Source organism: Phoenix dactylifera, chromosome 9 (genome assembly GCF_051530095.1).
Source record: "Phoenix dactylifera cultivar Ajwa chromosome 9, Ajwa_hap1_PhDact_Kaust_v1.1, whole genome shotgun sequence".
NCBI lineage: Eukaryota > Viridiplantae > Streptophyta > Magnoliopsida > Arecales > Arecaceae > Phoenix > Phoenix dactylifera.
Genome location: NC_143198.1, coordinates 3084292 through 3096523, shown reverse-complemented (window position 1 = coordinate 3096523; position 12232 = coordinate 3084292). Strand labels below are relative to the sequence as shown.

The 12232-nt window shown below is 39.4% G+C and overlaps 1 protein-coding gene and 1 pseudogene across 3 annotated transcripts; both read right to left on the bottom strand.

Annotated features, from left to right (window-relative positions):
* Positions 1 to 1540: 1540 nt before the first annotated feature.
* Positions 1541 to 4242, bottom strand: LOC103704575 (putative WRKY transcription factor 4; annotated as a pseudogene). Its single transcript, XR_016396452.1, has 5 exons — positions 4156 to 4242; positions 2993 to 3324; positions 2608 to 2889; positions 2202 to 2357; positions 1541 to 1995 (listed from the first exon to the last, which is right to left on the bottom strand). The product of XR_016396452.1 is annotated as a putative WRKY transcription factor 4 (transcript).
* A 2847-nt stretch (positions 4243 to 7089) lies between these two features.
* LOC103704441 (eukaryotic translation initiation factor 5A-2) lies at positions 7090 to 12230 on the bottom strand. Of its 2 annotated transcripts, XM_008787713.5 has the most exons (7): positions 11335 to 12230; positions 11093 to 11220; positions 9597 to 9719; positions 9444 to 9500; positions 9288 to 9362; positions 8449 to 8542; positions 7090 to 7507 (listed from the first exon to the last, which is right to left on the bottom strand). In XM_008787713.5, the coding sequence occupies exons 2-6, from the start codon at positions 11213 to 11215 to the stop codon at positions 8450 to 8452; spliced, it is 471 nt and encodes a 156-aa protein (XP_008785935.1). In that variant the 5' UTR covers positions 11216 to 11220; positions 11335 to 12230; the 3' UTR covers positions 7090 to 7507; position 8449. The 2 variants fall into 2 exon arrangements, with proteins under 2 accessions (XP_008785935.1, XP_008785934.1); XM_008787712.5 differs by lacking the exon at positions 8449 to 8542.
* Between the last annotated feature and the right edge of the window lie 2 nt (positions 12231 to 12232).

Below are 12232 nucleotides of genomic sequence, written 5' to 3'. Positions count from 1 at the left end.
TTGGCATTCAAAGTGAAGGGTAGACTACTCTTCTTCTGTAACCTTCAGCAAAGCTCCTTGGTACCTTTTCTCTGTAGGCACAGCACTCTGCCACAATAGTTCTTCCCTCTTTTGCTTTTGCTTTTGCTTTTGCTTTTGCCCTCAACCTCCTCTTTCAGGTAGCATATGACAGGATGCAGAGACAAGTTATGCAGGAGGACGAACACAATATGGAGACATAAGAAGAAGAGTTCTTAGCAAGTAAATGGAGGAATATGACCTTACCTTTGATTGCCATTGCACTAACCAGCTGGTCCAACTGAATGGACACCATTCACGCCGACACAAGGCTCGCCGTCTTAATACTGGACCCCGTACCAGTACCATCTTATTATAATATTGGTACATGGTGCTATATTAGACGGCAAGGCGTATCAAATGTTGGTATGATGCGAAACTGTGTACTGGCTAGGTAATAGTATGGTACCGTACCGACTAGTATAGCAAATCTTGCATCTATATCTTATGAAATGGAGAATAGTTTTGAACTACATTATGCTCGCACCCACTTTACCAGGTTTGAAATTCATAGTATGTGAAATGTGCCTTGCACTGCCCTCGCCTGTACCTGCCAGGCAAACTGAATCAGTGGCCCCATAAAATACTCGATCAGATGGTTAGCAATCTACGATGCATGTTATAATTTATCAGCCTGCATGACACATTGGAGCAAACATGACACCATCAAAAAATACTTCATTGCAACTGAAATGAGTATGATCCTACGACCAACAACCACAGGTTGTTGTCATTTCCTATTGTTATTGGCTGAAAAAACAAACTAATTTTTTGATGAAATAAAAGTTGGTAATATTTTGCAGTCATATTATCTAAGCATCCAACTGCAAGCTTCATGATATCACAAGCTAGCACCTTCTTGTTCAAGGACAGAATCACAGCTCATGTTAAAAGTCCATCTTACCAACAAGATAAGGACTGGAATTGCATGATGTCCTCAGAGGAGGGCTTATTTTCCGAACCCTGCTCATTGGAGTAGCACTAAACAACTTTGCATATTTAATACTGAGAAGCTGGAATAAAAGAAAATCAATAGCAAAATTTTGAAGCGTGAATCAGCAAGACAAGGAAATCAGACATGTCCAAAAAACATAAATGGGATCATTGGTCTTTAGCATAGAAACTGAGTGCTATTAAAAAAAAAATAAAGGCATTTAATAGAAGTCATGATCAGATTATGACTGAGCATATGTCTTAAATAGCAGTTCAATTAGTGGCAGTGGAGGAAAATTCTATAGATCTCATGCTCACAAAATGTATACAAAATCTTCATCCAGATGTTATTATCATTACGTGGAGAACCCGCAAGGTGTATCACTTTAATCATCAGCATTCTGACAAGAGGATGCAAAAAAGAATGGACAAAAGAAAAGAACAACAAATGCATCAGGAGTCACAGAATCAGGACTGTAGAAAATGATAGGCTTATTGACTACAACAATACATGACAATCATTTAATTACAGGATGCAACCATCCCTGCAAAAAAATTATCCATTTTCTCACTCTGCTGCCATTTTGGTGTTAAATTAAGGCCTTCTTTAGTCTGTCATGATTGCAGAAAGTGTTTGCACGACATTCACTCAATAACACTCATCCAGGCACAGAAAGTCTAAGCAATATCATGCTCCTTTTTGAGTGGATGAACTGCAATTGGCAGTTGGACATTATTTCTAAATTCTGTTCTCTGAAGGGAAGGTTGGTTGTTAGAAGTGGTATTTTGTGCTCTTTTTTTTTTGGCACAATGTCTTGTGCTTTTGGTTGTAGACTGCTGGTAGCAGCACCAGCATTCGCAGTGGCGTGGATGCTGTTTCTAGCTTCTGGCACATCATGGTTATGTTTCCCCTCATATGTTGTAATAGCAGTTTTAGGATCTGTTGAAGACCTTTCAATGTGCTTCCACACATTGCATCCCACATTAGTGCACCTGTAATAACTCCTGCAGATTGCAATAGAACTATCAGCTATCTATGTTTCTGAAAAGATCAAATGTTTTTTTACCAAGTCAAATTAAGACACATGAAGTACACATATAAATTGGAAATGTCAGTGTATATGCTTCCGATGAATATCTTCACGTAGTGGAACTGAAATCTACTCCTAGTACTGGCAGTTATAGCATACGAGTCAGATTGGATGTGCAACCTTGGGCAAGGATTTCCTTTGACCACTTTCTGTCCATATTTGTGCCACCTAAAACCATCATCCAAAAGATCAACTTCACTTGTTGTTTGCACAATAATCCCTGGTTATGTTATCGTCCTGTGCGAGGTTGATTCCATCACCCTGGTGTCCATGTTCCTGCCCAATGAGAACCAGAACTTTTCAGAATACCAGGTGCAAAGTAAGCATAATACAGTTATGCAAACAACCAAACTTTCAGCAAACTAACTATACCCCAGATGGTGCACCACTCCTCCATCTGGGAGGAAGTTCTGGGTTCAAACCTTCAAACATGGTTCCCAAGTGTTTGGCTCGAGAAACACTAAAGGTGGTGCAGTGGTGCCCCTGCTACCATTCTTGAAAAGGAAAATAATAAATAGAACACGACCTTCGTTTTGGATCTTGCATGCTGTCACCCCCTTCGTCCGTCCCTGGTTCACCATTACCAACTTCACCTTTACTAGCATCTGACAATTGCTCAGGTGTCCCATGGCTGGAATCTCGATCTCTCTTAGATGTAATCTCAGTTGATTTGCTGAAATGTGCAGTGCCAGTTTTAGGATTAGCAGGAAAATGGAAGGTCCCATTGAATTCATCGCATCTGCTTGGCGAAGTACCAACATTCCTTGCCACACCTATCTTGTGGGGGCAGCAGATGATTATGCTGGCCCTTATAAATTATCTGTGTTACTTGGCCATCTCTTGACTGGGCAGTTTAAATTGGATATGTACATTTGTAGTAGCTTCTAGGAAATTCACCATCTTTCACCTACTTTTGCCCGTATTTGAGCCAGTTGCAGCCATCATTGGCCGGATTGCCAACGTTGAGAGATGTATGCTGAGATTTATGATCAGAATGGGAAACATCTGCAGATTTGACAGTAGTGCTATTTGCATCTAATGACAAAGGTGGCATCTGTTGCTGTGATAATGTATTGATCAAAGAACAAGCTGGCTGTGTGAAGGAGGTTGACATTGCTGCTGAGACAGATGGATATTCTGCTTGATCTTGCATGTAAGAATGAGACTCTGCAGCCTGCCCTGTGATCTGTGCCGGGGCCTGTTGATGAGGTAAACCGAAGTATCCATGCAAATATCCCACAGACTGACATGTGAATGCAAGTTATGAACTTGTTTCCCAGGAACATCATAAGTAGAAACTTAGGCCGGGAAATGTTCTGTGTTTGAACTCAAATTTGGTCTTCCCACTTTCTCACAAAAATAAAATAGAATAAAATAAATAAAGAGACAGAGAAGATATAATAATCAGGATAATATCCAGTTACTTCAAAAACTATGATAAGTTCCTTCAATGTAATGAGAGCCAAGAACTCCAAAGAATTTTAGCTGGAGAAACCAATCTGAGGGGTCATGTCAGCTAATTTTTCCATAAGCTCACCAATTTCCTTAGGACAAGGCTCTCAAAATGAGCACATCAAAATTTGGCTTGTCAGTAGCGGCTTACACCTTGATAATTAATCAACTTCTCGACTCCGGAGAGGGCAAAAGTTATCTCTAATTCTTAAAATCAGTTAACACAAGCAAGTATTTGGATTTTCCAAAAGCTTTTTCAAGTTCGCATCTTTTATAACTTTCTTGTCATTTTGGAATTTACGCCATTGACACCAACATGAAAAGAAGGTTTTTTCATGGGAACTCCCCTATCCACGACCCAGCATTCAAAATGAGGCTTAAGAAGTGATTCAAATAGTAAATGACCAATACTGATGGGTTCGTAGCTTTCGCATCCACTCCAGAACTTTCTCACGTATGAACTTTATACCAACTTCCAAGAAACTTAACTAGGCCTCCTTTCAGTGTCACCTTTCTTTAACACAGTTAGAAATCATAGTCTGATAATCAATAAACAAGCATCTACTTAGTATATGTGAATGGACTTACTTTTTGTTTTAAAAAAAGGTTTTTTAATTGTTACTAGTAGGATCCACAGAACTAACAACCAATTCTCCTCTGCCATGGTCGTCGCCGGCGGCGGCGGAGCTCCTCCGTCACGCTCCGCCATCTATCCTTTTCGAGTGCTCATGGCGGAGGGAATAAAAAGACTCTATTTTTATTTCTTTTTCAGTTATGAGTTTGATGTCGAGGCTTCGATCGAAATTGGATTCGGTTTTGGATTTTTTGGACTTTGTGGAAATCGGAAGCCAATGGGAAGTCTACGGCGCGCAAGTTTTAGAGAGTGGGAGGGGACGGGGGTTAAATTCCCTCCCAATTAAACTCAAATGGAATTAGTGACGTTGACATGAATATTATATGGCGGAATTATCCTTACACTGATATTTCTCAATTAATAACTTCTCTCTCGCACATGACTTTATGTGTACGTAATATCTTTTATTTTTTGCCATTTTTCGTGTTAACACGTTTCCTTATATAAAATCATAAAAGAATAGCTTGGGTTGATTGCATGGCTATATTTTTATGATTTTATATAATTCGTAGAGATTAAGTTCTAATTATGTAAGTCTATATGTTTCTGAAGTCAAAATACTTATAAAATTCGATAACTTTTCGTCTCAACAAAATCTTAAAGGTGATGATTGTGATGTGTTTTCACTTGGATCTCTCATTTGACTTTATCTTTTAAAGATTATCTGATTTGAAAAATAATTAAATACTTAGATTAGAAAAAAGTAGAAGCATCTATGTATGCTAGATTAGTTGCCATGCTTAGCATGTAAGGTTCAACCTCATTGTTGCTAGATAATTTTACTGGAAATATATGATCGATATACCAACTTGTTATTTTGTTGGTATAATATGCTCAAAAATATATAAAAAATAAATTTTTACTACATAATATTTAATGATTTTAATTTTATATGGCAATGGGATTGGTAGAATTAAAAACATAGATATAAACTTTTTACCAATCAGGCACCAATCAATGAACATAGAGTCAAATTATGTCTTGTTTGAAGATCATAATGCATGATTACACGATGGGGTCAGGCAACTTGTAACCATTTGTCAAAGAGTGTTTTGCAGTTGATCTACCAAATTGAGACATTGAGGCTTTAAGTTTTGTTCAGCTGGGAGCTTCCATCTCCGACTTTCTTCAATGTCAACTTCGACGGATGCATGTTAGATGGCAGCAGGAGGGGCGATGCGGGTTTCGATTAGAGGCCTAGAGTATAGGCTCCAATCAGAGACCGAGACTCCAAAGTAATTGTTGCTGGTGGATAACAGATCTTTGACATTTTCTGTTCTTCGGGCGGAGATGAGGGCAGTTTAGGCTGATCTGTATCAAGCCCGGCATATTCTACGGGTCAGCGCAGTTCTGCTCGAGGATGACTCAACTACGGTGATCGGCTAGATCCAAGAGGCACCGGCGATATGGGTGGCTGCCACCCGTTGCTCCGTAATATTCGGATCATGATAGGTAGAGATGTAGCTCCAAGACTTGTTATTTGACTTCCTTGAATGTATTCACACTAGAAGTGTATGAGTCATCCGTTCTAACAAAAAAAAAATTGAATAATGCATTGTTCCACTATAATAGTCGCTCATCAAAACCATTATTGACCATTAAGTAATTTTTCAAATTTTTAATATCAATATGTTCAGCAAAATAATAGCTGTTATAAACCCAGGCCATTTGTAATTCATTGGTGGAAAGTCTAGATTCAATAATTTTCCAATCCCAAAAAAAAAGGGTCCTGAACCTAAACCAAGATTTGAATAAAGACATGATGTCTACATAATAGATCTTACCAAAACCAGCATCGACTCGTATAATAAATGATTGCTATTTATTCAACAATGGATGATTTTATTTTTTTCTAATGACTATTGTAAAAGTCACTATAGTAGCATTATAATGAAAATATATTTGAAAATTACAAAAATAATGACATTATTTTTTTAAAACATTCTTTATTCAATAAATATATAGTTTTTCTGATGGCATTTTTTTTGGAAAATACTATTTTATTTGGTAACAATATAAATATATTTAAAGACCATGATATCCCCCCACAACCCGGATTCCTAAAAATAAAATTCAATAGCTATGTTCGGGGTTCTCCAATTGGAGTTGTCAGTAGGATTCCAGTTCAAGACGAAATGAATGCATTGCAAATTGGGCTGCTCTGCGTCACGCGGTGATTCAATTAGGTGTTAATATTATATAGCTGTAAGGTGATTTGAGACAGCAATTTCATGAAAAGTGGCACAGCCTTGGTATGCCGATATTCATCACACGCCATTGTTTACCCTAGCAAAATGAAAGTTACACATATAATGTGTGAAAACAATCAATCTACATAAAATGTAGCCGGTTTTCTCTGTGCCATTGTGTAACAAAGGATATTGTAGTGGCAAACTGTGAGGATTGTGATTTTGCAGAACCCAACCACTCTAGCACACCACAAAAAAAAAAATAGCGAAACTTTGGATCAGTCTCCATCACCAAGGTAAGAAGTTTTCAATATCTTGCTGAGACCCTCAATGGGGAAGCATATAGCAGTCCTGATGATTGGCTTGGTACCATTATCCATCTAAATGATCTAGAATTATTCTGAAATTATTATCAGCTAGCCATTGTTGCACTTTTTCTGTAACATCATTACATTGAATACAGCTGCAACTTTCACTTCGATCCATGAGGAACTTACAAAACGAAGACAACGACCGTTGCCAAAGAAATACGATGTAAATCAAAGCTCAAGTCATCCAAGCATGCCTTCCATGTTTCTCACTAAAGCAAGTTCCCAAATCTACACTCAGAGAGAGCCACCAAGGATAAGCAAGAAAGCCTCCTACTCTCCACAAGTGGCGAAGCAAAGGGCCTACCTTTGCAAAAACAATTATAGTACTATTGAAATTATGTCAGGAAGCAACTAAAGACGTATTATACCTTGCAAAATATAAACCAAGCTTCATCATAAGTAAGAACTCCTTGTGTTTACAAGCATTTCCAGGAATGTACTAATATAGAGGCACAAGAAAAAAAACAATAACTAATAAGATGGATATATTAGGGCACTAGGACCTTACGGAAGGAGTTTTAGAGATGGATTGTGCAAGGATCACCAAACATTGCCCGTGGTTCATGTGACAAAAGCCAGATTAAGCCAAGGAAACAGTAACCACTTATATATCTTCAAATCTGAGAAATCTCCATTATACCCCTTTTGATCAACAACATTCTGAGGTGCAGAGACAAGTTACTTGGGGCCAATATCCTTTAGCGCACAAATCTGTTCCTCACCCATGGCAGTCATCACAGTCACGACCAGATCTTTTCCTTCGGCAAACCCATCTTTGATCTATTTTTCAATGGCAAATTGATGTCAGAAGAGAACTTTTAATTTCAGAACAAATATGATTTCTGATGATTTTCATCCCAAAACTGTTAAAACATGTTCAAATAATCAAAACTAGTAAACTATAAAAATTCAAACAAAAATGCAAAACTAGTAAACTATAAAAATTCAAACAAAAATGCAAAACTAGTAAACTATAAAAATGCAAAACTACTACTTTTTGTCTTTCCTAATAAACATATAGGTTCAGGCAACCAGAAACAGCACAGCAAGTGGCATCTGACTAAAGCAGAAAAAGAAAGCTTGTCCAACAAAAGAATCTGAAGATAGAGACTACCAGAGTTTAATGGTTATGGAATGCAGCCAGTTGAAATAGAACATGGAACATCACCCAGATTGTAAATGAAAAACTACAAGCTGAACAATAAAATGACGCTTCAATATAGTGAATTACTTCACTAATCCTGTCATTTGTTTAGCAGTCACATCTGGGTTAGATGATAAGATGAAGTCATGGCTCAAAATTCAGATTGTTTAGAAGTTACAGGGATGAGGCTCAACTCAACATGCTTCATGTATAACAGAGCCAATTTGAGCCCAATTCACATATTCTATATTCCAAAATCCATAATCCGTTATTAACTATATTAATTTATTAGCTAATAAGCAGGGTAGACTCCCAGCAACCAGAGAATGCAAGGAGTCCTGCCCATTGTATAAATACCCAGGGCGGTCCCCACCATATTATAATCACTTCGGGTGAGATCTTGAGGATGCACCACTAAAGATCCACACATATCAAAGTGGAAGGGTATGACACTGAGGCAACAGTCAGGTCATATAATGCAAGCAAGTTAGGTCAGCCTTGTACCAAGTCCTCGAAAAGGGGCATGAACAGAAGAACAGTGTAATTTTCTTTTAACTCAAAAGGGGGGAGTATCAACCTTATGGAGTAGTAAGTATACCCCTGCTAGTACTGCCGCAATGATGCATCATTGAATGACAATTGTGCAGACCAAGTGCATGGACATTTTCTTTCTACAGACAACAAGCATCTTGTCAGCAAATAGCTTAAACAGCTATGAATTTGCATGCACCTCTTCCTTTGCACATAAAAAACAAAGGAGTTCATAAATAGCTCAATAAACCTTCCCGCAATTATGGAGGTGTAGACTGGGGGTGACTAGGTGTTTGAACAATGATCTAATTTATGGCAAATTTGGATGATTCAAGAATTATGAGTTCCACATGATATTATTTTTGAACAAAAAAATTCACAAAACTTATGTGGATTGTAACTCAACATATTTCTTGCATCCTTGGACCTTGCACCCTTGAACTTGTTTACACATGAACAACTGACCATAATTGAAAATTCTAAGATCTTATTCACAAGTTCTATATACTCTGGCCATAAACAACTTGCAAGGGCAAGGCAGCATAGACATCACACATCACCAATGTGGTCCTATCAAATAATAAATAGAAAGTGGAACCCACAACATACATTAAATATACTAATTATTTTACCATCAATACCAGTACCAAAGAATTATTTCCATAATTCAAATATTGAAAAGATTGAAGCTGAAGAATAGTGAAATTTAGATTTCTTTTTATTTTTATGCTGAAATTTGCAACAGTTATGCTTTCATTATATCCTCAAGCTTACTTCCCCAAATTCCCACTCCATATTTCTACAATTGAATGAACTGTTTCATGGATTTTCATGTTTCATAAATAACTGTTCCCATATTTCTAAAATTGAATATGCATGACTGACCTGAGTAAGAAGATTCTCATCAGTTGGGAGTCTAAGATCATCTTTGGTGTTACCATTTTCAGTCAGAAGACTCACCTGCATTTGCAGTCAAGTGTCAAATACATATATGAACCAAGCAACCGACACTAAATAACCAAGAAAGAAATTGAGACTTACAAAACCATCTTCGGATATATCAATCAGCTGATAGTCAGTACGAGCGACATGTGGAACCTGCAAAAGAAAACCAAACATATTATGATGTCCCATTGAAAAAACAAGCATTCACCTAAGATGGTATTAACAGCAAATTGATGCAAAGATACTAACATCGCAATTATGAGACGAGGGCACAATATCCTCAAGCTTTTTTGCAGTGAAGATGTCTATGCCGACAAAGTGGCATTTTGCATGACCATGCTTCCCAGTCTTTGAGGTTGAAACCTCCACAACCTGGAAATACAGTAACAGAATAATCACTTACGACATCACAAAAATCCAAAAAAAGAAAAATATGGCAGCAGATCACAAAAATAATGACTACCCCGCACATAAGTACCTTCAAATAGCCTACAGGCAATGCATAAATTTTGCAAGTCTCCCACACAAAACAATAAACAGGCAAAGCACACGCACATAATCAAAATATAGGATACATAATATTTAATACATAAAGTTAACAGACAGTCACATGCCTCAAGAGAATACAACTGATATCCTCTCATACTTCAAAGAAATATCAGATAGAGCTGAAGGTAGTATTAATAAGGAAATTAGATAGTTCTTTTTCAAATTTTTCTTCAGTTCATTTCAAAATATAAGAGCTGACCCCAAAGAGCTACGAAAAGGCTAGATTGTTATAGTTATAGTATAGTGACATCCCCATAAACCAGATCCAGCACCACAGCCTCTTGCCCTCCAGATCCAACTTGGCAATCTCTGCATGGACTTCCCTCACAATAAGCATATAAGGCTCCAAAGAAGACAGCGGTATTTGGACAGATATCAAATATCATAGAGACATACATGAGCCCAATCACTTGAGTGTGAACTAAAACATTATTGTGGTCCACTATTTATAAAATCAATTCTCAGACCAAAATTAATTATGTTCTAGCCCATAACCAAGTATGCCTCGTTGGGTTTCTAGTTCTCGATTTTTCCCTTGTTCAGCATAATTTTCAAGGGACAATCATATTCGGACAGAATTATTCTCAAGAACAAAGCTCCAAAATGAACCAAACCAAGTTATAAAGCTCCATGGTTATCAATCCCAATGAACTAAGTTTTGCAAACATCAAATCTGACAGACCAACTAATCCTAAAATTATACACAATATTAAATGCATCTAGCATCACACTATTCTACAGATGCAATTAACTGCTAACCACATGCAAGTTGCTTATCTAGGGGGGGAAATTATAACAGATATCATACTCATATACAAGTTGTCCTTTTCCTCAAAACATTTGTCCCGCTTCAACACATACACCTATCAACAAAAGAATTAAAGACTAGAAATGTCACTCCAACGTATCATCACTAAAATTAGGAGGAATAGAATCAAAACACCCGATCCAGTCAAGCTGCCTAACTAGAAACCCAAACAAAACATATGCAGCCAGCGAATGCATGAATTTCACTAAATATTCTCAATATCGGATAAAATTCAAGCTAAACCACAAAGTCCACCACAAAAAGAGAGCGCAAAGAAAGGGCGATAAAAAACATCGAATCATCTCAGAAAGCGATTTCGTCTCGAAAAAAGATAGCCGACTCAAAGAAAGCAGAGGACGAAAGAGATCGGATTGAATCGAGAACAAACCTTACACGGCCTCCCCTTGATCACTATGTACCCGTTCTTCCTGATCGTCCCAGCCTGCTGAGGGAACGTCTTCGACGCACCTGCATCTGCCTTCGACTCGAAGTGGTGCTCCTCGTCCGACATGATCCCTGAATCGAAGAGAAGTAAACAAGAAGGACAAGGAAAACAGAGATTAGATCAAGAAGAGATCCAAAGATCGGAGAAGAGGAGAAGAGAGGAGGCACGACAGCGGCGTCGGTTACCTAGTGGCCGTGGAGGGGGGCGATGCGGGAACCGAGGTGATAGGCTCTGAGACGGAGAGTGCCCGGGATTTGGCCGCGACCTAGGGTTTCAATAAAGCAGGCTGGCTCTTAATATCGCCTCGCGTCCGGCGCATATCGACGGTCGGATTTGAGGTACACGTGGATGGCTGATCTTGGGAGGCATATTCTCTGCGTCGCAAGTACGCGGCGCAGCGCCGTGCACGGCGCCAATCACGACCGTTCATTTCTGCCGGCTTGATTATAAAGTGAACGGTCGTGGTTGGCGGCGTGCAAGGCTACCTGGTGCACACCACGTAGGTATGAGTTTTTGGTTATCTGGAATGGGACCCACCGTACTATCTGAATGGAAGCTCACGTGGCAAACGATGAAGTTCGAAATGGGAGTCTGCTGTCTGCTCCGAGTTTTAGGATCGTCGCGCCGGCAAACGGTGGGAATAATGGAGCCCGTGAGATGGCCGTTAAACGGTTGACGAGGGGGACGTGGCGGATGCGGAAGCGGCGGCAGCGACGACGCTGAGGTCAGGGAAGATGAAGTTGGACTTGGAGTGGACGCCGGAGAAGACCGTGTCCTAGAGGTCTGAGGTGAGGCGGGTGGAAGTGGAGGAGGTCGAAGGGGAGCCTTGAAAACGGTGGAGTGTGAGGAGGCGACGATATCCTCGCACACAGTCTTGAGCACGACGGACACGTCGCGCTCGGTGGTCAACTGCTGGAACACCTGCAGCACGACGAACTTCACCAGGAGCCCGGCGTCGAGTGCCGCCTCCATGAGGTACGCGTCCGCCAGCTTCGCCACCTTGGCCAGCGCCGCGGCCCCACTCCTTGCCATCGCCGCCAGGACCTCCTCCGCCCCGACGAACCGCTGCACCAACCTCAGCAT

Bases quoted from the DNA above. Each gene is read 5' to 3' on its own strand.
- LOC103704441 (XM_008787712.5), bottom strand. From the start codon at position 11,215: ATGTCGGACGAGGAGCACCACTTCGAGTCGAAGGCAGATGCAGGTGCG. The intron at 9,501-9,596 runs GTTAGTATCTTT...TTTCTTTTGCAG, and splicing joins CCTCGTCTCATAATTGCGAT to GTTCCACATGTCGCTCGTAC. The intron at 7,508-9,287 runs GTCAGTCATGCA...ATTGAAAAATAG, and splicing joins ATGAGAATCTTCTTACTCAG to ATCAAAGATGGGTTTGCCGA.